Raw genomic sequence first — 27,380 nt, forward strand, 5'->3', positions numbered from 1 at the left:
CAGGTGCTCTGGCTCTGAGACCATGTCAATCTAGAGTTTGCCCAGTCAAGTCTGCCAGAGAAGGCATCCCTGGGGAAATGCGAAGTGGAGGAGTTATCTAGGTAAAGAGCAGCAGGAATAATGTTCCAGGTGAGGTAATAGCACATGCAAAGGCCCTGTGGTAGGAAGAAGACTGGGAAGCAGCCAGTTTGGCTGGAGCAAAGGAAATGTAAAGAGGCGAGGCCTGAGAGTCAGGTGGGAGTTGGAACACACAGACTCCATTGGTGGGCTCTAGGTTGGTGCCTCACACCGACTGCTCAGGTCTGTACCTTGCATCATGGGCTGGGTAGCTATGCTCCTGCCTTCCTCACTTCTCCCGAGTTGTTTTTTTTTTTTTTTTTTTTTTCTGCCAAGTGTGTTCACTCCTATAGAAGTAGGACCCTCTCCATTTCTACTACCAGCCATCCTGGGCCACCAAGTCTTCCCTGTAAACTGCATTTCTGCAGGATGTGTTTCCTTTACTGCAAGATGCCCACCTGGGCTCAGGAGCAGCCTCCCAAATGCTGGGCTGTGCACAAAGGACCTGCCCCCCAAATGCTCACTTCTTGCCTGATGCTCCTCACATCTGTATTCTGCTTGTGAGTGCACATTTTCTCCCACAAACTGCCAGTCACACCTGCTCGTATTAATTAGCTGCCCCATCTAGGCCTGTTGCTCTATACTCTGGTTCTGCAGAAATGCAGGGCAACCCATTGGCAAGCGGTGACCTATAAGCTACAGCCCACTTCCTCATCCTCACTTGCCACTAACTGCTCAAGGCATTCTGACTTTGGAGCTATTCCTAAAACTTCCTTACCTCAGGTCCTTTGCATATGCTATAATCTCTGCCAGAACAGCCTTTCCCCAGTTCTACTTAGAGCTGGCTCCTTCTCATCTTTTAGGTCTTACCCACATGTGACCTCCCTGGAGATGATGTAACTAACCACCCCACCTGCAGTGGCAGCCCCCCGTTATCTCTGCTTCAGTATCTATAATAAAGACTCTTTTCAGTTTGTCATAGGCTGTAATTATTCTATTTCTTTGTCTCTTCCACCAAAATGTAAGCCCCATGAGACAGGGACCATGTTTGTGCTGCCTGTTGTTGTATCGTTGGTCCTTCTCATTCTGATGGACAAGGCATTAGATCTCAACATATATTGATTATATGAATGGATGATTAAATAAATGGAGGAGTGAATGAATGCAGAACAATGAAGAAAACATTTTAAGACTGGTATCCCACATTTCTATATATGTGCTTCCTTCAAAGGAAACTCACATTTTCTGAGCTCTGCTATATCCTGGGCATTTCAGAATTAATTTTCATGACAAGTCTGAGACAGGCATTTTAACTCCCATTTTTTTGAGGAAGAAATGCAGGTTCTCAGATACAGTGCCTTTCCCAAGCTTATGTAACGGGTACAACTGGAATTCAAACCTTGGTCCAGTTTCACTCCAGAGCAATGGCCTTTCACCATTCTGAATTTGAGATTTAATTAATGTTCAAATCAGTCTAACTATGGAAGCATCGTTTTAGCAAGCAGCTCCAGGAAGCAGTCAATTTAATTTATTCTTTGTAGAATTCTGGTTTAAATGTTGTCTTCAAAAATAAATATAGATATATCCAGAGTTAGACCATGTTATTCCAAACAGGCCAGGAGGTTTCTATTTTCAAACTGCCTTTTTTTTTTTCCCCATCCTAGATTATAGAAGAGGCCCAAGGTCAGGGTTGCTAAACATTCGTCCTGCATTTCCAGCCACTGGACAACCACTCAGTGCTGATACCATGCTGGACAGGATATATGCTGAGCTGGGGGGACATAGATAGGGGCTCAATTCCTCCCTGCCATCTGGGAGCTTATGGATATTAGGGAAAGCAGACTAAACAAATGGCCCAGCCAGTCACCACAGCTTCAGCAGAGCCACTTGGGGCAGTGGAGGAGTATCCTTCTGTTGAGTGCTGATGGATGAGCAGGAATTAGCCAGGTGATGAAGGAAAGACATTTTGCAGAAAGCACTGTGACAGGTTAACCCAGGGCAATCAGTGCTGAACAGGCCAAAGGAAGAGGCTTTGGGACACCAACCATGGTAATGAGAGACCCTGTCTGCACGCTGTCTCCTTCCAGAAGGACCCAAGAGTGTCTGCCACAACTGACAACCAACATAGAGGTAGAGGGCAGGCATGGGGTTGGCATGGGGGCAGCATAGCACTGGGCTTAGGAATATGAATTTAATCTCCATATTAATCATTTAGTTTGCCTCTCAGTGTCCCCAACTATTGAAGGGGATGATGGTTATAACACCTGCCCCATGCTTCTCTGGGAAGCTTGGATGAGTTGATGCATATGAGATATAGAGCCTAGCTTATGGTAACTTCTGTGTCCATTGGTAGCTTTTTAATTATTTTTTTCAGAGTGGGCCAACTTAAAGAGAATTCTTTTAATTTGGGAAAGGAGTATAAAGGAAAGACTGCAAAACCTCAACAACCCAACCATTAACCCAAGCAACCTTCAGGGTGGGTGTAGCCACCAGTCCAGAAACCATTAGAGCAGAGGCTTAATACCCTTGATCCTCCTAGGAGAGCATGTCCCACATTCAAAAGCACTTGCTATGTGCCAGGCACAGTGCTGAGCACTTCCTAAATCCCATCTCATTGAGAATGCCTCATGCCAACCCTTTGACTCAGAGGCCATCATTACCCCACTTGTGCATAAGGAAGCTGAGACTCCATGGAGTCAGGCAACATACCCTAGGACCCACTACAGGGAATGAGGGGACTCTGGTTTGACCCATCGCATCTAGAAACCATGTGAGGGCCCCGGAAGCAGGGCAGGGTTTCATACAGTGAGCTGTGGCCAGCCCTGGTGACCACCGCCGCCACCACTAGGCACGCAGGCTACCAGCAGGGGCTGAGCAAAGCTGGGAGCTGCCTTCTTGAGCTTCTTGCTGGAGGGAGACACCATAGGTCCTCTGTGTACCTCTCTCTCAGCCTCTCTTAGCATTGTGATAGCTGAATCAGGTAAGATAGGGTTTGCACAGGCACAAGGGTCATATAAGCCACAAATTCATGCCTCCTTGCTGTCACTGTGTCCTTTTGAAGGTCAGTGGTGGGGTGGGGGTGGTAGGTGAGAGCAAGATGGATAGTGAGCAGAGGGAGATGTCATTTCCCAGGCCCCGAAGGTGAGGATGCTTTGGTTGTTTCTATCAAATCTTCAAGCAGATGTTGCTCCTTTTAAGGCTAGATATGTTCCTTCAGGTGGGTTTCAAAATTGAAAAAATGCTCCATCATGCATTCAATCAATTATAAGCCCAACCAATGAATCAGACGGAATGGGACTCAGTTGCATCTATTTCCAATGCTCCAGGCCCCACAAGAAGTAGCCTTGGAACAGGGCCTCCTTTACTCATGCTCACACTGAAAAGCACCTTAGCAGCTCTTTTTAATGGAATAATCACGAAAATCACAAGCAGAGCTAGGTGACTCCTCAGAAGCTCAGAGGCCATCCTCATTTCTTGGCACCTCCCCAATCCCTGGGGGTGTCAGCCTCGCCTGCGTGTGTATAATCATAATCACACAAAAGCAGACAGGATGAGGGCTTTCTCCTGCTGCCATAAATCTCTGCAGATTCAAAAAAGCAAACACAAAGAGCCTCGGTTCAGAGATTCTCTGAGCCAAATTCAGCAGCAAGACATTTTGGAAATGCTGATCCAAGGTTTTCTAAGCCCTGCTGGATCCCCTAAAAAACTATTGCCCCTTTATTGTGAATGCCATCACTTTGCTTCCCACCCACACGGGTGAGTGAAGAATTTCTCCTGAGCAGTGCTAGGTCCAATAGGGCTATTACTGGGAGAGAAGCCCTTGACTTTGCCAGGAAATTAATCCCCCTTTACTCTAACTTTCATTTCCAGCTGATTCCTTGGCTCTCCGCTCAGTGCTTCTCTTTCTGAATTCCTTTTTCTCTGAGAATTCATCTGTGCCATAGCTTTAACCATCACCTCCAAGCTCATGATGGAGGGATGAGGCCATTTCAGGGTGCCCGGCACACTGCGTGGTGCACAGCAGGCTTCTCCCAGAGGGTCCAGCACAGTGTCTGGTGTACAGAAGGCCAAGTGCAGTTCCACACACACATAGCAGCCTTCTCCCAGAGGGCTGTGCACAGTACCCAGTGCACAAGAGGCTTTCCAAAGGGTGCTGAGCACAGTGCCTGGCACAGAGGAGGCTTCCTGGTGAATGTGTACAATTACTTAGCAATACCATCTCTAGGAATCCATTCCTGATCGTGGTCTCTGTTCTCTCCAGGTGATTAGATTCCCCTTGATTTCCACCATCTCAGTTTCTTTATCTGCAAAATGAGGAACTTTCCCCTTGCAGGACTGAGAAGCATGCACCATGGTCCAGTCGTATGGGTCAGCAGAGGGAGAGGAGGCCAGCAGAGCCTGGTGCTATGATCCGCCTTGCCTGTGCCCACTCGCCTTGCTGGGATTCATTCTCCACTTCCCTCTACCTGCTGAAATGTGTCCCATCCATCAGGCTCCCTCTTGGGGGCTGCCCACCTTGGTGCTCTCTCTCTATCTTCCTTTACTTTTGAAGTCCTTACAGCCAGATGCACATGACTCAAAGCTTCTAATTCTTCTACTCGGTTTTGAGCATAGTCAAACAGAGAAGAGGCAAGTGACATAAAGGTTAGGTCTATATTACAAATAATCTCCCTCTGCCACTCCATGTCTGGCTGAAGGCTGAGAACGTGTTCAAAAGAAGATTACCAGCTGACTGGCTTACAGAATAATTTTCGTCTCAAGAAATCTTATATTGTTATTTTTTCCCTAGCCTATCACCACAGAACACTATAACAAACAATATCCGCAGTCAAAAACCAAAGAGAAATCACTCTACATTCTGCTCCTATTGCATATTAGTGGTTGGATGTTGTTTTTTTTTCTCACTTTCCTTTCTTTTTTTTTTTTTTTTTTTGTCTTCATGCGCCAAGAATTTATACAAAGCTGTGATCACACTGTAGCTGGAATTTGGCATTCTGCTTTTTTCCCCACTCAATATGCTACCGTGGGTATTTTTTCATTTTGTCACAGAATCTTCATAATTATCTTTTTTTTTTAAGGGCTGCATAATACTCAAGCGTGTGGGTGTAGCATAATGCACTGAACTGTTTCCCTCCCGTTGATAATGGAGGCTGGTTCTGAAATCTCACCATTACAGACAATGCTACAATTCATCCCATTGGTATATGCTGAGCACCTACCATGCAGCAGAAGTGGTGCTTGGCTCTGCAACAGGCACCGAATACCTGTTGCTTTTATGTTCTTCTGGATTCTTTCCTGAGGGAGGGTTGGTGGGAACCTATCTGTGGCTTCCTAGTCATTTTTAATAGAACCCTCAGTTCTCTGCTTAATAACATAAGAAATCATTGGAAGTCACTTTTTTTTTTTTTTTTTTTTAGAAAGAGGGCAGGGGGAAAGGGAAAGAGAGAATCTTTTTTTTTTTTTTTTAATTTATTTATGATAGTTGCACAGAAAGAGAGAGAGAGAGAGGGGCAGAGACACAGGCAGAGGGAGAAGCAGGCTCCATGCACTGGAAGCCCAACGTGGGATTCGATCCTGGGTCTCCAGGATCGCGCCCTGGGCCAAAGGCAGGCGCCAAACCGCTGCACCACCCAGGGATCCCTGGAAGTCACTTTTGAAAGAAGATGGTGGCTAAGTGGGTCTCAGATGCTGTCATCTCCGGCTCTTCTGACATCAGCATGAATCACTGACTCAGGCTAGCAAGATGGCAGGCTGACGACAGTGAAGGGATGAGGGGGCTAGGAAATTCTCCAGGGAAAACTGGGAAGGCAGGAGCTCTCTGGTTATGCATTGTCACTTTTTTTCTTTTAAAAGAATGGCCACCTCGTGACCCTCTTTGCCCATTACTTCCTATATCCTACTACCTTCAGTGGCTCTAGTCTCCTTTCAGATTCTTGAATTTACCAAATCATTCCTTTTCTTTTTTTAATTTTTATTTATTTATTCATGAGAGACACAGAGAGAAGCAGAGACATAGGCAGAGGGAGAAGCGGACCCACCACAAGGAGCCTGATGTGGAACTCGATCCCAGGACCCCAGGATCACAACCAAGCCAAAGGCAGATGCGCAGCCACAGAGCCACCCAGGCGCCCCTACCAAGTCATTCCTAACCCTGGGCCTTAGCACATCCAATTCCACTTGGTCAGAAATGCTGTTCCTTTGTCCAGTTTCTCCTCCTTTAATGCTCAGTCTGAACCTCACTCTTTGATGTCTGATCTGCTGCCTGCATGTATCCACCAGCACCTTGCATTTCTCCACCAGAGCACATACCAAAAGTGAAAATCAATACTTAAAAATCAATATTTAAAAATACTAGTTTTTATCCCTCTTCCCCAAGTAGACTGAAAGCTCCATGAAGAAAGTGACTCTCAAGGTGTTTGTTTGTTTTGCCAAATCTTCTGCCCTAGCACAGCACCTGGCCCATCACAGACACCTTGTATTAAGTAGGTCAGGGTATGAATGAGGAAAGGATGCTTGCAAAATTATCATTGAAGGGGTTAAAGGCAAAGACTGCTGGAGGGACAGTGACAGTTCATTTTCCAGATCACAGCTTGAGAGATGCAAGTTACAAGAAGGAAGAGCTACCCAATGGTTAGGAAAGTAGGCCAGGTCTAGCCTGGAAGCCTTGAAAACATGCCTGCAATGTCTAGACGTCTGAGAAACAGGTGGCGAACTTCTAATATTTGGTCTGGAAGCTCTTTTTTCATGTCCCATTGGAAATGTTGGTACAACCTTAAATTCTGTGCAAATCTCTACATTTAACATTTAAAAACAAATCTGAAAATCCAGGCCATCAGAAGACTCTCCTTTCCAAAAAGCTCACCTAGTCTGGTCTATTGCCTTACACAACCAGATCTCCCATCTTCTCAGTCCCTCAATTTGGAGAAAGTTGCTTCTTTGTTATAATGCTAGTCAGACAACTGAATTTCTTTGTATCTTACAATTTAGTGCTGGGAAATGAGAAGACCACAACCACAGCTCTGAGACATCTCTGAATCCCCTCAGGAGCTGCTTAGCAGAGCCTGAGCATCAGCCTCCACCCATTCTGAGCAGCAGCAGGGGTGTGACACACAAGTCATCTCAAAGATCAGCTGGGCTTTCCACCTGATTCCCTGTGTTGACATGCACGGGCCACAGTCAATAGCTTCAGGATCGCAGGTGGAGCACGGGTCAGGTTATAAACCAGCATTCCCCAGCTTGGGTCTGCAACCACCAGCAACCCGATTTCCCACCTCCCAGTCCTTCTCTACACGAAACTCAACTCTGATCATGTCACCACTTTGTGCTCGGGGGGCTCTCAGTCACACAGGGGTTGTTCTCTTACATGAGTGAGAGATAAACTTCTCTATGTTAAGGCCCTGTTATAGCTGCTATCATAATTTAGCTAAATTATGCAAGCTTAGCACATTACTCAACTGCACGGTTTCTCAGTTTTATCCTCTCAAAATAGGGGCATTATAATAGGGCTGCTGAGAATTAAATGAGAGCATACATGTGAAGTATTCAGCACAGAGCTAATAATACTATGGCCCCATTATATCCTTACTATTATTGCTATCAGCCTTCCTCTAAACAAGTGCTATTGTTCTTTAAGAAAGAGAAGAACAAGGAACAACCTGGTGCTCTTTAGAGCAAACACCTTACCTTTTCACTTCTTGCACATAGTCTGCATTTCTGTCAAAGAGGTGGGTCATGGAGTCTTTGATTGCTTCATGCTTGAAAGTAGAAGCTGTTCCAAAGACAGTCACATTGGGGATAGTGGAACACAGCTGAGCCACAGCTTGGCCCTGGAAGTGAAATGCAATAGACAAGTCACACAGGACAGTTATCATCCAACAGCCAGTCTTGCTGGTTTAGAGCAGGGTTTCCCAACCTTGCCACTGCTGACCTTTTTAAGGCTGGATAAGTCCTTATTGAAGGGGGCTAAGTTGGGCATTGTAAAGTGTTTCACAGCATCTCTCACCTCTGACCTGCCAGGTGCCAGTTTGGTTTTGATAACCAAAAATGTCTCCAGACGTTTCAAAATGTCCCCTTGGTTGATGACTACTGGTATAGAGGAAAGTCAGGGTGAGCCAGCAAAACCCTAGAACTTAACCATCTTAACAACTATTATTTTACCACACTGAGCCTTAGGTTCCTTATCTATAAATTAGCAATAATGGTACCTACTCCACAGAGATCTTGGGAGATGTCTTAGCCTGGATCCCCCAGAAGCAGATCCTGAGGCAAGGATTTGAGAGTAAATACTTCATCTGGAATATGGACCACAGGAAATAAAAGGGTTTCGAGACTGAAAGAGGAGGCAGCCAATAAAGGGTGTGCTATCAAGTCAATACCCACCATGGCTAGGTGGAACTCAGTCCCTTTGAGGAATTTCCTGAGCAGGTGTAGAATATATCTCAGAGTTATCCCAAACACATGGTGAGGAGGCTGAAGTATTTATTCCCCAAATTTCCATCTGATATCACTCGAGGGTTGTTCCTGTAGTGTTAACTCCTAGATATGTCTGGCTTGTCCTTTTGGGCCAAGCATGTCCCCACAGCCAGACAGATGCCTTAAGTAAGCAACCTTCAGCCATGTTGAGTGCAGAGAAGATATGAGGACAGCATCTGCTATGGGGTGTGTTAAATGAGGCAATATGCAACACAGGTCAAGCACCTGGCACAAAACATGACACTTAATATAAGGTACCTAAAAACTCTTCATCATCTGCACCCTTTTGTGGCTGAGATGTCCAGGCATATAAAGAAAAGGTGAATGCATGAAGTTTAAATACTGAATGGTCTAAGAGAAATCACAAACGTATTTAGGAAGGGGTGTTTTTTTTCATATCCTTTTTCAGTGTGGTCAGAAATGTAAGCCATCGGACAAAACACTGTGATCATGGGAATTCGAAAACCGTCCAGTAAAATCCAATGTGCTGGTAATGAAGGAGCATTCTAAAACCAAGTACTCTTCCCAGGCTTCCAAGTGCCACCCTGAGGAGGCAGGAATTATTCTACCAGAGTCACCTGTGATATTAACTTCTGCCTATCACCTCATTACGTGCCTTCATGTTGGTGGACTAAATCAGGTTGGCAGCTCTATTTTTGGAAATATTATTCTCTCTAACACTGGCAGTGAAAGGCAACATTGACAGAATCCTGGAATGTCAGAGTTAGAAGATCATCCAATTACCCCCTCCCCATCATTGTTTCACAGATGAGGGAAAGGTTAAGTTGACCCAGTTCTTCAGAGGCAGATCAAGATGCGAAGCAAGGTCTCCTAACTTCTGGTTCTTGCCATTTTCTGTAATGCCGCGCCGTCTACTTATTTTGACATTTTAAGTTAAGCAGACTTTGAAGTTGCTGCCTAAAATAGACTTGGAGGTCAACATTTCAGAACATGGGCATGAACCTAAGACTCCAGTCAGGCTATCATTTTCTGTTCTAAGAATACCTTTGATATTTGGTTAATTTTTTTTTTCATCACTTGATTTTAGAGAACAAAGAGGGAACTATCCTTCTTGGTGACTGGAAATATCGGCAACCAATGCAGCAGTCCTCTAAAATTCAACAGGGCTGGAGCTAACCTCGTTTGTCCTGGGATGGGAGATTAAAATGAGTTCCAATATCTGTGTGGTCCCTCCTGCCTACTGTCCTTAGGCCACCATGACATCCACTCAACTACTTTTTCAAATTCCCATTATGTACTGGTCACACAGTGCTATGGGTGGATGCAGGAGTGTCAGAAATGAGTAACACACCTCAATCACTGTTCTCTGGTCCCAGGTCCCCCACTGAGTCTTAGATTCCTGTACTGAATGACCACTTTGGTGCCTGTCCCCACCTGGCTATCCAAAAACAACACTTCAAATTCAACTCATCCAAAATATAACTCTTGGCTATCTCCAAATGAGTTACTCCTCATATTGCTTTGCTGGAGCAGTTGTAACAAAATACCACAGACTAGGGAGCTTACACAACAGAAATGTGTTTCATAGTTCTGGAGGCTAGAAGTCCAGAATCAAGGTGTTGGCAGGATTGGTTCCTTCCAATGGCTGTGAGTCTGGTCTCGTCCAGGCCTCTCTCCTTGGTTTGTAAATGGCTGTCTTCTCCCTAGGCCTCTGCACCTGGTCCTCCCTCTATGCCAACCTGTGTCCAAATTTCCCCTTCTTGTAAGGACACCAGTCATATTGGGTTAGGACTCATCCTCATTTAAAGTTGATTACCTCTATAAAGACCACAGTGCTAGAAGGGGACACCTTTTGAGATATCAGAGGTTAGAACTTCAACATATGAATGGGGGGTGCACAATTCAACTCATAATATTCTTCTTACTACATTTCCTGCCTCAGTGGATGAAACTGTACCATTCACCTATCACTAGACTAAAGTCAGGAATCCTGGGGTCACCTGACTTTTCTTCTTCCTTCAGCCCACATCCAGCTAAGGTATCATTTCTACTCAGATCTTCGTGACTATCACTTCTTATTCTGGAATAATAAGAATAGGAATAAGAATAAGGAAGTTCTTACTGTTGAACTTCCTCGCCTGGATAATGACAAGGCCCTTCTGGCTGGTCTGGCTGTTTCCATGTGTACTTCACACTGTGGACAGTGATTTTTCTCAAAGAAAACACTGAGCATCTCACTATTTGTCTCAAAGCTTCCCAATGCCTACCATGGCTTTCAGAATGAAAAGCACACCCTTAAGTTTCTCCCACAGGCTAGTGCTCTGGGATCTGACCCAGTCTACCTCATTAACATGCCGTCCCTCCACTTTTCCAGTGTCTGCTCCCTGACAAACATGGTGCTCAATCCACCACTGGTTAACATTCGCCATGATCCCAGTGCTGTGCAACCCTCATTCCGTGATGTTCTCAGAATGAACCCTTAACCTGATTTTGCTGAGCAGGAGACAGAGGTTAGATACCAGGTCCAAGGCCAGTAGGATAAGATGGTAGACTCTGATCTGCTGTACTCCTCAGCTGAGCAAGCTTGAGTAACATATCAGTTCTCCTGGTCATTCATTTTAATATGCAGAGTGTAAGGCTATATATATCCTAAGGTTTTTGTGGAACTATTTGACATAAAGCATCCAAGGACTTAGATTCAGTGAATGCTCAGTATTTGCTATTACTACTACTATGAATACTAGTATTCTTTTTCTTGCTATTATTATGTCAGTGGTATCTGACAGTATGTCAGCAAATCTACTGTCCTACTCTCCTGGATGTATCATGCCATTTTAATTTTGACACTAGTTCCTTACATGCTGTCCCCTACCTACCATGCTTGTCCTTCCACTTTCTTCTTCAGACCATAGCCACTCCCCCTTAGGGGAGCTCCTTTTCTAGAAATCCTTCCCAGGCAGTCACTTGCCTCTTTTTGTGCCACCATAGACCTGTGGTTCCTTCCTCCAGGACAGCGGCCACCGTGGCCCTCTGGGGCTGCTAAAGGGACCCATCTGTGAGTCCCATGAGGCCAGGGACCATGCCATATCTGACTCTGTACCCCAGTGCCCAGGGAAGAGCTTGCCACATGACAGGTGTTTAGTAACACTTGTCGGATGGATGTATGAGAAGCTACAGGAATGTGACGTAATGAGGAGCCCCCTCATAATTTTGCAGATTGCCATGTCCTTTAGTATTGCATACTAGGTGTAAAGCACAGACTCATTTAACGTGTCTAGCATCTGACTGGAGCAGAACTTGACCATTTCCATTTTCAAGAAAAAGATACATGTGGTAGCAAAGTGAGATGATGTAAGTAACTGACTTACTTATGTATTTATATAATTATGTAGCAGATTATATATGAGTATTTTATATAGTATAAAATACAGAAATATATAAATATTATATAATATGTATCACTAGAAGAATATATATAATTCGTATTATATACACATATACACACGTAAGTAGCAATATCTGGTATATAATATATAATTAGTGTAATGTTACATAGTCATAATATATGAGTAGCACAACCTGCAAGTATTACATAGAATATTATATCATAACTTGTATCACTATATAAATAATACTGGGTGGAAAACCAAATTCAGTGGATATCTGCTTGTACCGCCCTCGGTGTTGAGCTCTCTATTAACTCACTAAGGCAATGAGAAGCCCTTGCAAGATCCTCAGTGATCTAAAGTAAATAATACTCAGCATTCTGTACTGAAGTAGAATGTGTGCTTTCGCTCACATTTACAGAAAATCTGTATTCTCTCCCTTCTCCGACTCCCAAGGTGAGTGCCGGATCAGCATCTAATTTATCCTTGTTTCTCCCACGTGCCCAGAAAATAGCATGGGCTCAATAAACATTTGTGGAAGACGGAATGAATTTTCAATAAAAAGGATTTTGCAATTTACCTACAGACCCAGAACATAAAATGAACAAGGCAATCCATTCTCCCAGCAACAGCAGCAAATGAAGCCTTGCACGTACTTGTTTTTAATTGATTTTCCTGTCCCTCTTTGGAATGTAAGAATTCTGCAGCGAGCCTCTGCTTCTCTGCCCTATGGCCAGCAAGAAAGCAAGTACAGCAGCTGACGTTCCCCTTTGCCTCGCCATATGCCAGGCACTGTGCTTAAGTGCTGTGTTAAATCCTCAACCACTTTGAGAGTAAATGCTTTTATTTCCCTTTTGCACCTGAAAATGGGGATCTAGATGGAGACAGGAACTTGTCCAAGGTCATATGGCTTGTAAGTGATGAGGCTGGGGGTCAAATTCAGGTCTCCCTGACTCCGAAGCCACTCTGCTATTAGTCTTATTATCCATCCAGCTAAGCACTCAAGTTGCTGACATGGAACCGAAATCTTAGAGAAAACCATGGGTGCTTGGCATCAGTCTGGAAGGCTTCCCTGAGTCACTTTTTAGATAGCTCTGTCTCAGGTTCATGTGGGTGAGTGGATTTCAACTAGCTCAATCCTAATTCCAGGGCTGTCGGGAAACAGAGCACAACTATGAGAAATCCAGGGACAGTTATTACAAGGGAGTTGTTTGGGGGCACGGAAATCTCTTATCAACAGACTGAGGTTCAAAGCTAAATCCTATTCCAAAAAAGCCAGACAAATGAGTCCAGGGGCAAATGCATCTATATCAAAGGCTTAGTACACTGTCTGGTACATACGAAGTATTCAACAAATGGCATTTTTTAGCTATCGCTGTTCTGGAATTAGGACTGAGCTTAGTAGAAATTCCAGTTACCCCTTCAATGAGAACTTAGGATAAATGATCCTGTGAGTGCACTGATATTCGTAAATCAGCATCACAGACTCAGCTAAGTAGGATGCAAAGAATGGATGGCTTTCTCTAGAACACAAATAACATCTTTCTCCTCAGACTTGTTTTCATCATATACCCAAACTCTAGTTTCAGCCATTTGGAAAATGCTTAGTCTTTCCTAAGTGCCACCCCCTTTCTCACCACAGGACCTTTGCACATGCAGTTTCCATTGCTTGGAATCCTTTTTCCCTGTCTTTTCTCCTGGATGGGTCTAGTCATCCTTTGAATCTTGGCCCGTCTGGTACTTCACTGAGTCATTCATTCCATCATTGAGGTTATTTATTTACTTACTTACTTATTGAGATATACATATGTGTGTGTGTGTGTGTGTGTGTGTGTGTATAGTGCCCAGTGGTCATCCCATCAATGGTCATCCCATCCTCAGTGCCCATCACCTAGTTACCCCAACCCCTCACCCACCTTCCCTTCTGCAACCTTTTGTTCGTTTCCCAGAGTTAGGAGTCTCTCATGGTTTGTTTCCTTCTCTAATTTTTCCCACTCAGTTCCCCTCCTTTCCCTTATACTCCCTTTCACTATTTCTTATACTACCCACATGAGTGAAACCATATGGTGATTGTCCTTCTCTGATTGACTTATTTCACTCAGCATAATACCCTCCACGGTTATTTAATATGTGCCTCTAATAGGTTAGACATTATGAGAGGTGCTGGAAAGATAAAGATGAGCAAGTTATATATGGTCCCTGTCATCTTGGAGCTTGTATCCTTGTAGAGGCAAGCATGTTAATAAAATAAGCATACAATTAAAAGTACAATTATATACCTAAAGCAGGAGGCTGAGAATACCAGTTTCAAACCCTGAACCACTGGGATAAGACCACATTGGTACACTATGTTTTTTTCAAATGTACAGAAAACGAGAGCCATGTACTAAAATGGACATGTGGGGGAAAGAATAGATAAGATGGAAACTAGACTTGGTTTCTATGTCCTCTCCGGTCCTAAGATTTCTAGCGCACACCAACCAGTTCTTCAGCTGCTAAAGAAAATCTTTTTGAAGAAGCCTCCCAAAGAGAATGCACGTTTGCTCATTACCTGAAGTCTGATGAAAAATGTAACTTTCTATGGCTAACTTGACCATTTCTGAGATCATTTTAGAAACAGGATTACTTTATCTCTTCCAAAAGTCACTTTCACTTTTAAACAGCTCATGTAAACCACTGAGCAGTTATGTAGAGCCAAAGAATGGAAAAGAATTAGCAAAGTGAGCTCATGAAAGTACCTAGAAGATTCCTTGGGTAAATGATGAGGAAAGATTGTTTTCTTCCAAAGAATTGTCAGTTTACCTTTTCATCTTCGTCAGTGCATAGAGGCACTTAGACTGAGAGAGATAACTGAACATTCTCACATCTTGTGCATTGGGTCCCTGAGCCGGCCTTATGCTTTTCTTATGACAATACACATTCCCACGTTGGGATTTAGACACAAGTTTTGAAACGTTTATTTCAGAGCGGTGCTGTCATTTGCTGTTCAACAATTCACTTGACTCAATTGTCATAAGGGGAGGATTTTCAAATCCCACTGTGGGGGCTGATCCGCGTGACCTGTCATCAAAGGCAGCAAAGAATATTCTATGTTCTCACCGAGTACACTCTAAGAATCAGTCAGGTTTCTTTTTCTTTCTTATTTGCACTGCAAACCTGTTGTTCTGCACACGATACTCGCTTTAACATACATGTGCAGAGAATTTCAATAGCAAGGAGCTTCAGTGGCTCCTGGCTGAAGGACCAGAGAAAAGGAGGAATCAATTGCTTGAGATAGAAGTATGCAAACTTTTCTTTTTAATCCAAGAAAGCAGTAGACACATTGTAGGGAAGACCTGGTAGATAAAATCTTTATTTCCTGCTTATATTTATTATATACATCAGTGCTTCTCAGTATGTGGTGCTGAAACTAGCGGCCCCAACATCACGTGGACTCTTGTTAGAAAGCTCCACCACCCTGCAGGGACACCAGGGTGGCTCAATCTGTTAAGCGTCTGCCTTTGGCTCGGGTCATGATCCCAGGGTCCTGGGATGGAGCCCCACATTGGGATCCCTGCTCATAGGGGAGTCTGCTTCTCCTTCTCCCTCTGCACCTCCGCCAACTCCCCCCGCCGCCAAATAAATAAATGAAATCTTAAAAAAAAAAAAAAAAAAACTTCAACCTAGACTACAGAATCAGAAATTCAGGGAGTGAGGCCTGAGAATCTGAGTTTTAACAAGCTTTCCAGAAGATTCTACTGCAGCTCACATTGAGAACCACTGATATAGATAATCTTCAATGGCACCCATTCTATTCCACATAATTTAGGTACTAAGGCCCCCATGATGCTCAGGATATCTTAATATCAGATACTTCATTTAAAACCAAGGTGGGGCTTTATTATTAATGTATTATTGTATTAATGTATTTTATGTACATTGTATACATTATGTATACAATGTATTAATTGTATTAATGTATTATTAATACATCTTCATAGTATAGAGTAAATATTTATAGTATGTATAATTCTAACATGCAGCCCTTGCTGCAGTCCAGCGCTCTATAAAGTATCCCTTCTACCAATTTGGTCAATGATGGCATCATAGCAACCCTCTTTTCCTAGTTGGGGTTGACATCACAGCCCGTGAGTTTACAATGTGGGATCCTATAGATCAAGGCATGACTAACATGATCTTCTGTGAATCAGAGGTGCAAGAAGAGAAAATAAGTCACCATCGCATTAGCAGGGTCTGAAGTTCTGGACTCTTGGAGGAATTCAGCCTCCTTGTTCCCCAGGCCTCAGCTTTGCTGTCCATCATCCAGGCTTTCCAAGCCATTCACAGCTCTGCCCATCAGATGACTGCAAAGGTGAATATTTAACCTTTTCCCCTGCTCGTAGGGCACTGAGCTCATCCCACAGGCACTCAGATGAGAGGCAGGAAGGCAGAGCAGTGAAGGGTATGGGTTTACTCATTCAACTTCATCTGCATGGAGTTTGCTATATGCCAGGCCGCGTCTATATGCTCTCTACAAACACAGGCCATTTGACTGCACCATGGCCTCCTGGAGGCTAAATACTATTGCATTCTCATTTTCTAGATGAAAGAACTGAGGCACAGAGTAGTTATGTAAACGCCTACAGTCACACAGCGATACCAGAGACGAGAACTGACCCACGCTGTCTGGCTCCAGGACAGTAATGACTCTGAAGGCCAAGGGGAGAGAAAGAAGGGGAACTGTCTCATACTGGCTAGCAACTCTTTGTCGAGCCCTGAAGGCACTTCCTACACCTCATTTTACCTCCCGACATCATATTCCCATCATGAAGACAGGCTCAGAAATGGAAGCTCAGAAAGATCAGTGAATGCACTCAAGGTGATCCTGCCAGTAATTGGAAACTGAGGTTCCAAAAGTATGTACTAGCAACCGGAAGTGATGGGATTTAGACCCAAGCCTCCTTGTCACTCGGCCTGAGTTCTTTGTTCTGGACCTCAATAGAACACAGATGAGACACATCAGGGGTTGTGGAACAAGCTAAAGTTCCTGAATCCCACACCTGATTCAGTCCTGGAGTCACCACCTAACCTGGCTGAGCTTCTGATTCCTCTTATTTAAGTCAGGGATGATAATGTCTACTTCATGAGGTCTACTTCATGTGGGACAAAGGAGACAACATAAGTAATGTGATTCCCCAGGGATGACCCAGAGCAGGTGCTCAATAAGTGAGTTATCTCCCATTGCCCTCTGAAGCTACCTCTTCTGGGAAGACCTCCTGGAGATCCCCAGAAGGGTTAATATCTCCTGCTTTGCCCCAAACTCACACACATCACTATTCAACCATCTTTTACTCTGTGCTATGATTCTTCTCTCTCCTCACCTCCCTGCTCCCTTCTTCCTTTCTCCTCTTCCTTCACCTCTGTCTCTCTTTCTTCCTTTTGTTTTTTTTTAAGGTTTTATTTATTTATTCATGAGACACACACACACACACACACACACACACACACAGAGAGAGAGAGAGAGAGAGTCAGAGACACAGGCAGGAGAGAAGCAGGCTCCATGCAGGGAACCCGACGTGGCACTCGATCTCAGGTCTCCAGGATCACACCCTGGGCGGAAGGCAGGCATTAAACTGCTGAGCCACCCAGGCTGCCTGCCCTCTCTCTTCCTTTTGAAAAAAATCTTTCTTTTTGTATCTCCCACCGGGTGTCAACTCCTTAAGGGAAGGACCATATCTTATTCCCCTCTTTATCTAGAGTATTGAGCCCACTGCTTAGTTCTCAGTGACTGTGTTATTGACTGTAGGAAACAGCAGTAAACAGAAGTTTGGAGAACAAATAGCAAAGGTCAGAGAGGACTCTCGAGGTCAGAGGGCAGTTCAGGGCTGAGCCTGGGGATGCAAACCCTTCTCTGTTTTATCCCTTGGTTGGATGGGGATAGAGTCCACCCCACACCCACTTGGTAGTTAAAACTTTACACTGATGAGGGAACTTAAGTGCCTTCCAAGAGTAAATATTTTCTAGTTTTTCTTTTCCACCATCCATATGGAGTGGGGAGAAAGGTGAGATGAGGGAGGGATAGGGAAAGAATGTTAGGGTCAGACAGGTGTGGGCTTAAAAATATATTTCTCGCAGAGCCACCAGAGCCTTGTCACAGTTGGCTCACAGCCTTCATTCCTCCTTGCCCAGTGTTTGGCAGATGCTGCCCTCCCACCCATGCACACCTGCCAGTAGAGGCCTGCTTCTGAGAATCTGGTCACCTATGGGGACAGAGGGATGTGTTCATGAAGGGACTTGGCAAGAATGACTCCCACACCAGGCATGAGCCCAGCTCCCCACCTGATGCCTGAAACCCTCAGTCTTATCACAGCTGGTATCCTAAGGACTGTGCATCATCAAGCTGCAGGCAACTTGGGGACTGAGAGCAGGAGGGAGGTGACTTTTGCTTTTCCAAAGTTCCTCCTAGGAGATGGTCCCATGAACACAGAGTCCAACTGGGATGATGCCCTGGTGGCAACTCGGCCTTCTGCTCTGATCGAGAAGGAGGCCAGTCTGGTGTCACTTCGTGGTGTGTTTGAGGGTCCAACAACATGGTGCATTTTTGAGCAAAAAGGAAGGATAGCCCCAAGATGGGTCGAGGGAGAAACAGATATGGGGCCATAGAAAAACAGATTATGTGAGCCCTCCCCCCTTCCAAACAAGACCCAAAGTAGGGTGGCTCCAAAGGGAGCCCTGGACACACAGGAGCAGAAATGCTGAGTCCTGGGGTACCTGCGTGACTCTTGATTTCAGCTCAGGTCATGATCTCAGAGTCATGAGATAGAGCCCCATGTTGGGCCCCGCACTGGGACTGGAGCCTGTCAAGATTCCCTCTCTCCCTCTTCTTCTGCCCCCCCCCACACCCCTAAAAAAATACTGAGTCCTAATCCTCCTGCCATTTCAGCTTGAGTTGCTCAAGCAGGAAGGGCCAGAACACAGGACTTCATGTAGGCGATCTCTGCAGTCCCACATGAAGCAGCTCAGCATGTTGGGAGAGAAGAATAGGGACTTTAAAAAAAAATCGGAATGAGATTAAAAGAGAAAAGCTCTACATATTTAATATATACATTTTCATGAACTTAATGCATATATCCCATAACACTCTCACAATAAATAATGCTACCAACTCAACCGGCACCTCTAAAATCTCCTCCTTCCCTCTTTCTCTTTTTTGGTGATAACATTTAAGATAAGATCTACCCTCTCCACAAACTTTTAAGTATTCAGCACAGTATTGTTAACTAGAGGCTCTGTGCTGTACAGGAGATCACTAGGACTCATTCATCTCACATAACTGAACCCACACACCCTTTGATACCTCTCCACCCCACCTCCTCCAGCCCCTGGCAACCAGCATTCTGCTCTCTGCTTTTGTGACTTTTAGGTTCCTCTTCTAAGTGTGATCATGTAGGTTTTGTTCCTCTGGGTCTGGCTTATCTCCTGTAGTGTAATGTCCTTCAGGTTCATCCATGGGGTAGCAAAGGGCAGAAGTTCCTTCTTTCTAAAGGCTGTAAGATGCTCTATCGTGTGTGTCTATACCATATTGTGCTTATCCATTCATCTGTTGAAGGACATTCGGGTTGTTTCCGTGTCTTTGTGATTGTAAATAATACTGCAACGAACATAGGAGTGCAAACATCTCCCTGAGATCTTGATTTCAGTTCTTTGAGACGGATAACCAGAAGTGGAATTGCCGGATCCTACAGTAGTTCTATTTTTAGTTTTTTGAGGAGCCTCCATAGTGTTTTCCATAATGGTTGTACCAATTTGCATTCCTCCCTACAGTGAAGAAGTGTTCCTTTTTATTCACATCCTTGCCAACACCGACCTTTTGTTTTTGAGAACAGCCATCCTAGCAGGTGAGGGGTGTTATCTCATTGTGATTTTCATTTGCATTTCCCTGATGGTGAGTGGTGACCGAGCACCATTTGAGTCAGCGAAACCTGAATCTTGATGTACCACTGACAGGCTGTGTGAGTTTGGACAGATATTCCATCTCTCTGAGCTGCAGTGTCTCGTCTATAAAATGGAGAATGAGCCAACTATGCAAAGCGTTGGTGAGCTGCAGACTAGAATGCTTAGTGCCAAGCAGATAGTAAATTTTAGGGCCCTTCTGTTCTTCCCACATGCTATGCTGCTACATGCTATGCTATGATCTTCAGCCCGCTAGTTCCAGGCTCTACAGCCTATTCTCAGGTGCTCTGGGATTTATGATTGTCAACGACAGGACAGGTAGCTGGGTTGGAAGGGTTTGATTTATGGCCACCGCTCCCCACTCCCCCACCAATTGGCAGACACAGCTGTGAGCCCTGGCAACTGGAATGTGGGCATCTGTATCGTAAATTTTTCAAATTTCCCGTAAATTACATGAAGTTTTGGCATCTTAAAAAATCTTTCTGGCTAGGGAGACTGTCCTTCTCTAGGTTAGCCAATCTTAGAAATAAAAAAGGGCTCGGTTGGGAGTATGCCACTGATATCAAACTGACTAATTCAGAGCCAGACCTCCTCCACCTGGTCCATATACTCCAAGAGGCAATACTCCTCTGCCTGGATCACCCCAGGGCCAGATACAGGCAAACAGAAACCATCTCTGTAACCCAGACCCCACACTGAAATTATTCAAACTAGCCAATCCTAAACTGCCCACGCTGCCCTGCCTTGCTTTTCCCCAGAAACCCTAATAGAGACCATTGCTTAAGTGCATGCACCACTGCTGTCTTCTGCCTCCTGACCACCCTGGTATCTTTCCCTTGTGGTCCTGCGTGCCTCCATGTCTTTAGGACCTACGAGTATAATAAACTGTTTTCCTGACCCTCGTCTCTGTCTCCTGTTGTGGCCACATCTGACTGACCATCTACTAAAACTATACAAAACAGCATCCCTCTTTCGTCCCAGGAGTCGAGCGTTTTTGTGCAGTGTACAACCTGCCCAACTACATACGGTGACTCTACTATCCAGCCCTCATGGGGATCATGTCAAGTCTTGCGTCTCTCATCAGTACCACTTTCCGACTGATGGAAACCACGGGTGGCCATAGGCCAACCCCTAGTTCACAGACTCCCACATTGCCTGAGACTTGGACTCCAGGAACCACGTGACTGGAATGCTAGCCAGGGAGCCAGTCCAGCCCACCAGATGGCAAAATCTCCTTCATGGGGCTCTAAATCATGGTGGGGCAGAACCACTTCCAGGCTGGCTGCCTTCCATGCAGTGCATCTGGATAAATTTCCTGGATGATTACATTTGCATGGTGGGATGCCGGATTCCCATTTCCAGCCAAATTACAATTTGTACCCACAGTTTGGAGCTGTGGTTTTGATAAATGCATCTATTTCAACCAAAACCTTGTTAGGTAGAGTGATCATAGAATTTCTTGTCTAAATTGGGAGACTCTTCGAGAGTGAAGAGGGATACTATGTGTCCCCCCTAATTTTTCCCATCCAATAGGTATAAACTGGAAGTGTCGTAGGTGGATTGGGTCACCACTATTGGAGTGGCCACCCTAATAGTAAGTCAAGGAAATTCAAGGTGACCAGGAGAGGAGAGGAAAGGTGTAGGAATCTATGGGACTTGGAGTTTGATCCTTGGATCTACTACTCATTACTTGAGGGACAATGGGCCACTTATTCTGAATGAACAGCTTATCTTTAACATTGGGGTAATGTTTCCTACCTCACAGGGTCGGCATGAGTGTTAAATAAACATATATAGAAAAGCTCTGCACAGGGTCGAGCACAAAGAGGGGCTTAGGAGGTATAAGCTTGCGTGCCCTACTCCCCATCTACTACATTGATGCATCCCAACTGCAGAGTTTTTTTTTTAAGATTTTATTCATTTATTTATGAGGTACACACAGAGAGAGGCAGAAACATAGGCAGAGGGAGAAGCAGGTTCCCTCCAGGGAGCCTGATACAGGATTCAATCGCAGGACTCCAGGATGATGACCTGAGCCAAAGGCAGACGCTCAACCACTGGCCCACCCAGGGACACCCAACTGCAGAGATTTGGGAAGACAGATGCATCAGTGCCTGGCAGTGTCTGCCCTCACTCGGATGATGCTTTCCACACCTCAGTGACCTGCCTGCCTGCCTGCCTTTCCCTGAGTGTCCCTGTTCGTTGAAGGCACCTCATTAACCAGACCTCGGGACAGGAACATGAGCCTGACCTACTGCTACAATCAACAGCTTCACTGGAAAACAACTTCCCCGGGCATGAAATACCCAAACTCTCAAAGCGCTGCTCTCCCCTGCCTGCCCTCGGAGATCACACACCAAGGCTCTTTCTGTAGCTTCAAACCCCTTGGCTGAGGTTCTGAACCTGATACTGCAGAGCCTGTCCGGGCAGGGGGTGGCATCGGATGCCTCTGGATAAGAGCATGTTTCATCTTCAGGCCTGAGGGGAAGCGAGGTGCAGAGGCCAGTCTCCAGATGGGAATTCCCAGGGGGATGTTTAGCCCAATTCCCCGAATGCTTTCTGCCTCTCCATCCTCAGACCCACTCTCTCTAAAGAGCAGCTCACTTCCCAATGCCTTGTCCTGCTGTTTCAAATCAACAGCAAACGTTCAAAGTTAACCAACTTTCTTTGTAAAGAGAACAAGTGTAATATTAGTCCACTCTTGATACTGTTTCTCAAGCCCTCTCTCTTGTTTACAGTGATGCCACCAGGTCCAACACTATGTCTTTAACAGCCTTTATCAGGACCTACCTGCCTGCCTTTGCATAGCACCAGGCACATGGAAGGGGTTCATAAAAATGTGGGAATGAATGAATGGAAGAAAATCTCTTCACATCTCTTCCTTCTCTGGCACATCTCAGTAAGGTGGCATCCTGCTCCTTTCACGGTTTGCCTTTCACAGTCCTACAAATCTTACATTTACCTGTTGTACCATTCAGCACATAAATCAGTGTGCTATGCTCTATACATACTTAATTCGTGCCGTGCACTGAACTGGGTTCTGGGAATACTAGCAGCAGGCAGCAGGTTCTGGACACAGATTGCCTCTGGAATAGCCCTGGCTGTGCTTACTAGCCATCTGGAATTGGGTGAGTCACGTGAGCTTTGAGAACGGTAGTTTCCACACATGTACGTGGTAATGGTGCCCGCCTCTCAGAGGGTGTGAGGAGCGACAGATGTGATCCTGTAAAGGGCTGGGCATCCTGCCTGCACCAGCTAAATTATGGTTAAGGACGGGGACTCCTCCTCCATTTCTCCAGCAAAGACTCTCACCAGGCAATCACGCACGGTGGGACAAAGAGGGAGGACCACGAAGCGTTGAAAGCCTAGATTTGGAGTCTTCGAGACCTAAAGATGTTATGGGGTCCCTGCTCTCTACCCAACACCTGGTGCAGAAAGCCTGGCTCAGCTCCCACTATGTGCTTCTGGGATGCAAACCGATGAGATGGGAATGGAGAATGAATGGCCTCCCCGGTTAGCCCATCCTGTTTGGGGCCAACTCTATGGTTCTGAAGGTCTCATTTACATTGTGCTGTGGGAAGCCTCCCTGTCGATTTTGCTCCCAGAGGGCATGGCACACAACACATCTGGAGGTCTCATAGCCCATATTACTACTCTGTTGATAGTCCTAACATCATTCCTACATCCCGAATCCTTTTTTCCAGCCTGTGTCCAATCACTTCAGTTCTTGTCACTGACAAACAGAACTATGTCCAGTGGACAATATAGAATGGAAACCCTCTTAAATGTGGCATGGTGGGACCATCTCCCTCCACTTGAGCATTGGCAGTTCTAGATATTTCTGTGTTCACAGCCTACTTTTGTATAACAGAACTTGAATAGATCAAGAAGATGAGAAGAGCACCAAAAAAGTAGGGTGAAATTCCATCGCTACTCACGATCACCATGTAGCAGTATTTCACAGTCTCTGCAAAGGCAACACAGTCATCCCACGGTCTGTGGGTTTTGCCACTCGATTTTAGAACTGCTTAGTGGCTGATCAGGCTCTCTTTACAGGTCCGCATAAGACAGTGGTCTTGCATGGCCCAGTAAATAGGTATTTTTCTTTCGATAACCATATCATTTAACCTCATTTTGACACACAGCAAGTAGTATCACATGATATGCTGCATCTTAGAGCCCTCTCAAGTCCACACTGTGGTGGGCAGGCAGGATATGCATCCTCAGTTATAGCAAAAGCATGCACGTGGGTCCTTATTGCCACTTTTGTGGCACTGCTGGTACAGTATATGAGCAACCCAATTCAAGGACCACAGGTTTGTATGGGGGACAGAAGCATGGGGAAGCATGGGGGGACATGGGGGAAGCATGGGGGACAGAGGGAGAGATAGGTCGTTTGGCTTTTGTCTCCTTCCTCCCCCACCCCCCCGCCCTCACATATCCACTGCTTCTGGCCACTAAATATTTATAGGTCGCAATCAACAAAGGCACTGAAGGTAAACCATTCACAGTTTCTGAGTTTCCTGTCTGCTTCCTCATTCCCAAAGAGCTCCTGGCAAGATTGAAGCTATTATTTCCCCAAGCACAGCACAAAACTGAACATCTTAGTAAGCTCTTCTGATATATGGGAGGATGAAATGCCACATTTTGCAGTGGAAGGATCTATTCTGATTTCCACTAAGCTCTTTAAAAAGTATTATTATGAAAGCAACACATGTTCATGCCCATGGTAAAGAATAAAATGTGGAAAATACAGGAAACTGTAAAAATGCCAACCACAATGTCGTATCTCAGAGATAAATACTCTACATAATCTGGCTCATTTTGTGTCAATAGCTTTGCAACATGTAGACATCAATATTTGATTGTCCACAGAATTGGAATCACACTGAATATACCACTGTGTAGCCTGATTATTGTTTTCTTTCTAAGCTTATATTGTAAGTGTTTTCGTGGGTCATGAAAAATTCTTTAACATCATCATTTTGAATGGCCGGGGAATCTTTTATTATGTAGATCTATTATAATTTCTCTTAACCAACCCCTGTCTTACAGGAAATTATAATGCCACAGTTTTATAAGCCATATTTCAGGGAATATCTTTGTACATAGATCTTTAAGTTTCAGAAAGCAGAGACTAAATCTGTTTTATCGGCTGCTGTATATTTTGTGTCGAGCACATTGTTGGACAAAGTGTGGATGCTCAATGTTTCAATACAGACTGGGTCCCTGTTTGATGAACTCTGAATCTTTCTTTAGAAGATATTGCCAGTAGATAGCACAGTGTCATGTATTTTAAATGGCAACCCTACCAGTATGAAATTTCAAGGTCAAAAGCTTAGCAGAGTTCCAAAGAGAAGACTGGAAGGCAAAGCGGGAATTCCAGACTCTGTGATCCACAGAGTGATAAAATAGAGCCTGCCAAGAGCCGTTTCTGCTTTGAGAATACATTTTGGTTTTGGTAAATCAAACATGGTCACTAGTTTAATGGCTTACAAGCTATATTAAGTAATGAAACTGCCTCCATATTGTTCACAATTTGATGAAAACATACTCATTTATTAATTCTACATACTTAATAAATGTACCTTCCTCTGTGTAATTAAAAATCTCATTATCATTGCCCAGATGCTGTCTGCCTGGAACAGGTGAAGCTCATCAGTTTAATTCGATCAAACAATCACCATGCGCCCACTCCATCCTGGATCCTGTGTTATGTGCTAGAAACACAGCAGTGCTTAAGACTCACTCTGCCCTCAAGAAGATCCGTCTAGACAGGAAGACCCATAGACAGTTGTGGCATGCTAGGTCTTGGCATTTGGAGGTAGTTAATACACATCTGTTGGATGGATGGATGGAGGCTGGTGAGAGCAATATCAGTAAAACAATGCTGAAGGTATAGAGATGAGAACGGAGGGAAGGCTTCCAAGAGGAAGTAACATTTACTTGATGGATGGGAATTTGCCAGGCAGAGGAATAAAGGGAACTAGCAAAGGCTGTCGGGTTGAAAAGTATATGGTCACAAGGGGAAGATGGAGAGATGGGCATGTCAGAAGATATGAGGGTTGGTCATGGCTGGGGGATGATGGGATGAGGGATGCTTGAGTTACTTTTGGCTGACCATGAATGGCTTGTTCAGATGGTTTGCGTCCCCGCCCCCCAAAGCAGCCCCTAAGATGAAGATCTATGTGCATGTAATTTACTTAGGAATCCCAAAGATGAAGAAGTAAGATGAGGGTGTGGGATAGAGAAGCAGGGGAGGGAGAGAAGTCCATCAAATGGTGGGCCTGGGTACACAGCTAGACACATCCCTTGGGGGTGGGGAGGGCTTGTGAGAGACCATGCAGATAGTGCTGATGCTCATCCTCCCACCACAGGGGTGGAAGCTCAGGAATCTGGCCCCCAACCCCCTCGCTCATATGTTGTGGGAGGTTCCCAGCCTGCCCATGGAAGGGCCAAGTTCAAGCCAGGAAATGACCTCAGTGAGTGCTGGCACGAACCAGGAGGGGTGGGCGTCTGGGCGCCTGCCACAAAGCCCAGTGGGTAGCAGCCTAGATGCCAACAAGCCAACTCTGATGAGGCGGGGAAAACAGGCCCTTTCCAGGTACCATCAGCAATTCCTGCCTGGGGGGGCGGGGGGGGGGTTGGTGCTTCCTGAAGCCCACAATGAGCTTCTTTTGCCTCCTTGTCTCTGCTCAAATGTCCCTCACTCAGTGAGGTCATCTTTGAAGATTCAATCTGCATCTTTCTTCTTGTTTATTCTTAACGCTAGCACCTTGATCCTTTATTTATGTTTGTATATATACACATATATAGAAAACACGTACCCATGTATTTGTTATTTGGCTATGTGCCTAGCTCCTTTATGCACCACTGCCTTCCAGACACCTAGCATGCTCCTAGCACACAGTAAATGCTCAGTAAAGGTCTGCTGAGTGAATAAATAGGATCTACCGCCTGTCTCATGTACTCCCTGGCAGAGGATGGCTCGTCTCCTCCATTGTCCCCTCTCCTATCTCCAGGCTTTAGGGTGCTGTCATTTCTTCATGCTATGGGCTTATGTGGCTGCAGAAGAGCCCTGAGCAGCAGGGAGTAAGGCCGGCTCTGCTTAGCCCTGGATGGGGAGTCCAGGTCTTGGCATTGAACTCATAGCCACTTGTCATCATGGGGATGGGCTCTAGAGAACAGGGCTCTTTCAGTGCCTTTCCTTGAGGCTTAAAATATTTGCCCTCCTTAATGCATTCCTCACTGGATGTATCTCCTAATCATCTAAATCCAGGATTTCAGCCTTGCTAGTATAATTAACTCCCTGGAAGGTTTAGAACTTTTTGTGGGAGAACTCAAGGGCCGCTGGAAAGTGAGGATTGCCAGATAAAATCCATATTTGCTAAACCTGGCAACCCTATAAGGATTGACCTTCTGTCAGGGCCCTGGAGAAGTGGGGAGTAACGTGGCCACCACTCCACGCTGGGTGGCTTGGTGCATACCCACCACCTTGCCCTGCTCCCTGTGCTTCTCTCCTGCCCTCCCACGGCCACCTGGCTGCTCAGGCCAATGTGACCCTATATGCCA

At 45.2% G+C, this 27,380-nt stretch overlaps 1 protein-coding gene across 1 annotated transcript in view; it reads right to left on the minus strand.

The window, feature by feature from the left end:
• VAT1L (vesicle amine transport 1 like) overlaps nt 1–27,380 on the minus strand; it is a 146,365-nt gene that overhangs the window by 76,170 nt on the left and 42,815 nt on the right. The window contains exon 4 of the mRNA XM_041770257.1: nt 7,741–7,883. Within this exon, the coding sequence (XP_041626191.1) occupies nt 7,741–7,883 (143 nt within the window). The remainder of the gene's footprint in view (nt 1–7,740; nt 7,884–27,380) is intronic.

This window comes from Vulpes lagopus, chromosome 10, assembly GCF_018345385.1.
Source record: "Vulpes lagopus strain Blue_001 chromosome 10, ASM1834538v1, whole genome shotgun sequence".
Taxonomy (NCBI): domain Eukaryota; kingdom Metazoa; phylum Chordata; class Mammalia; order Carnivora; family Canidae; genus Vulpes; species Vulpes lagopus.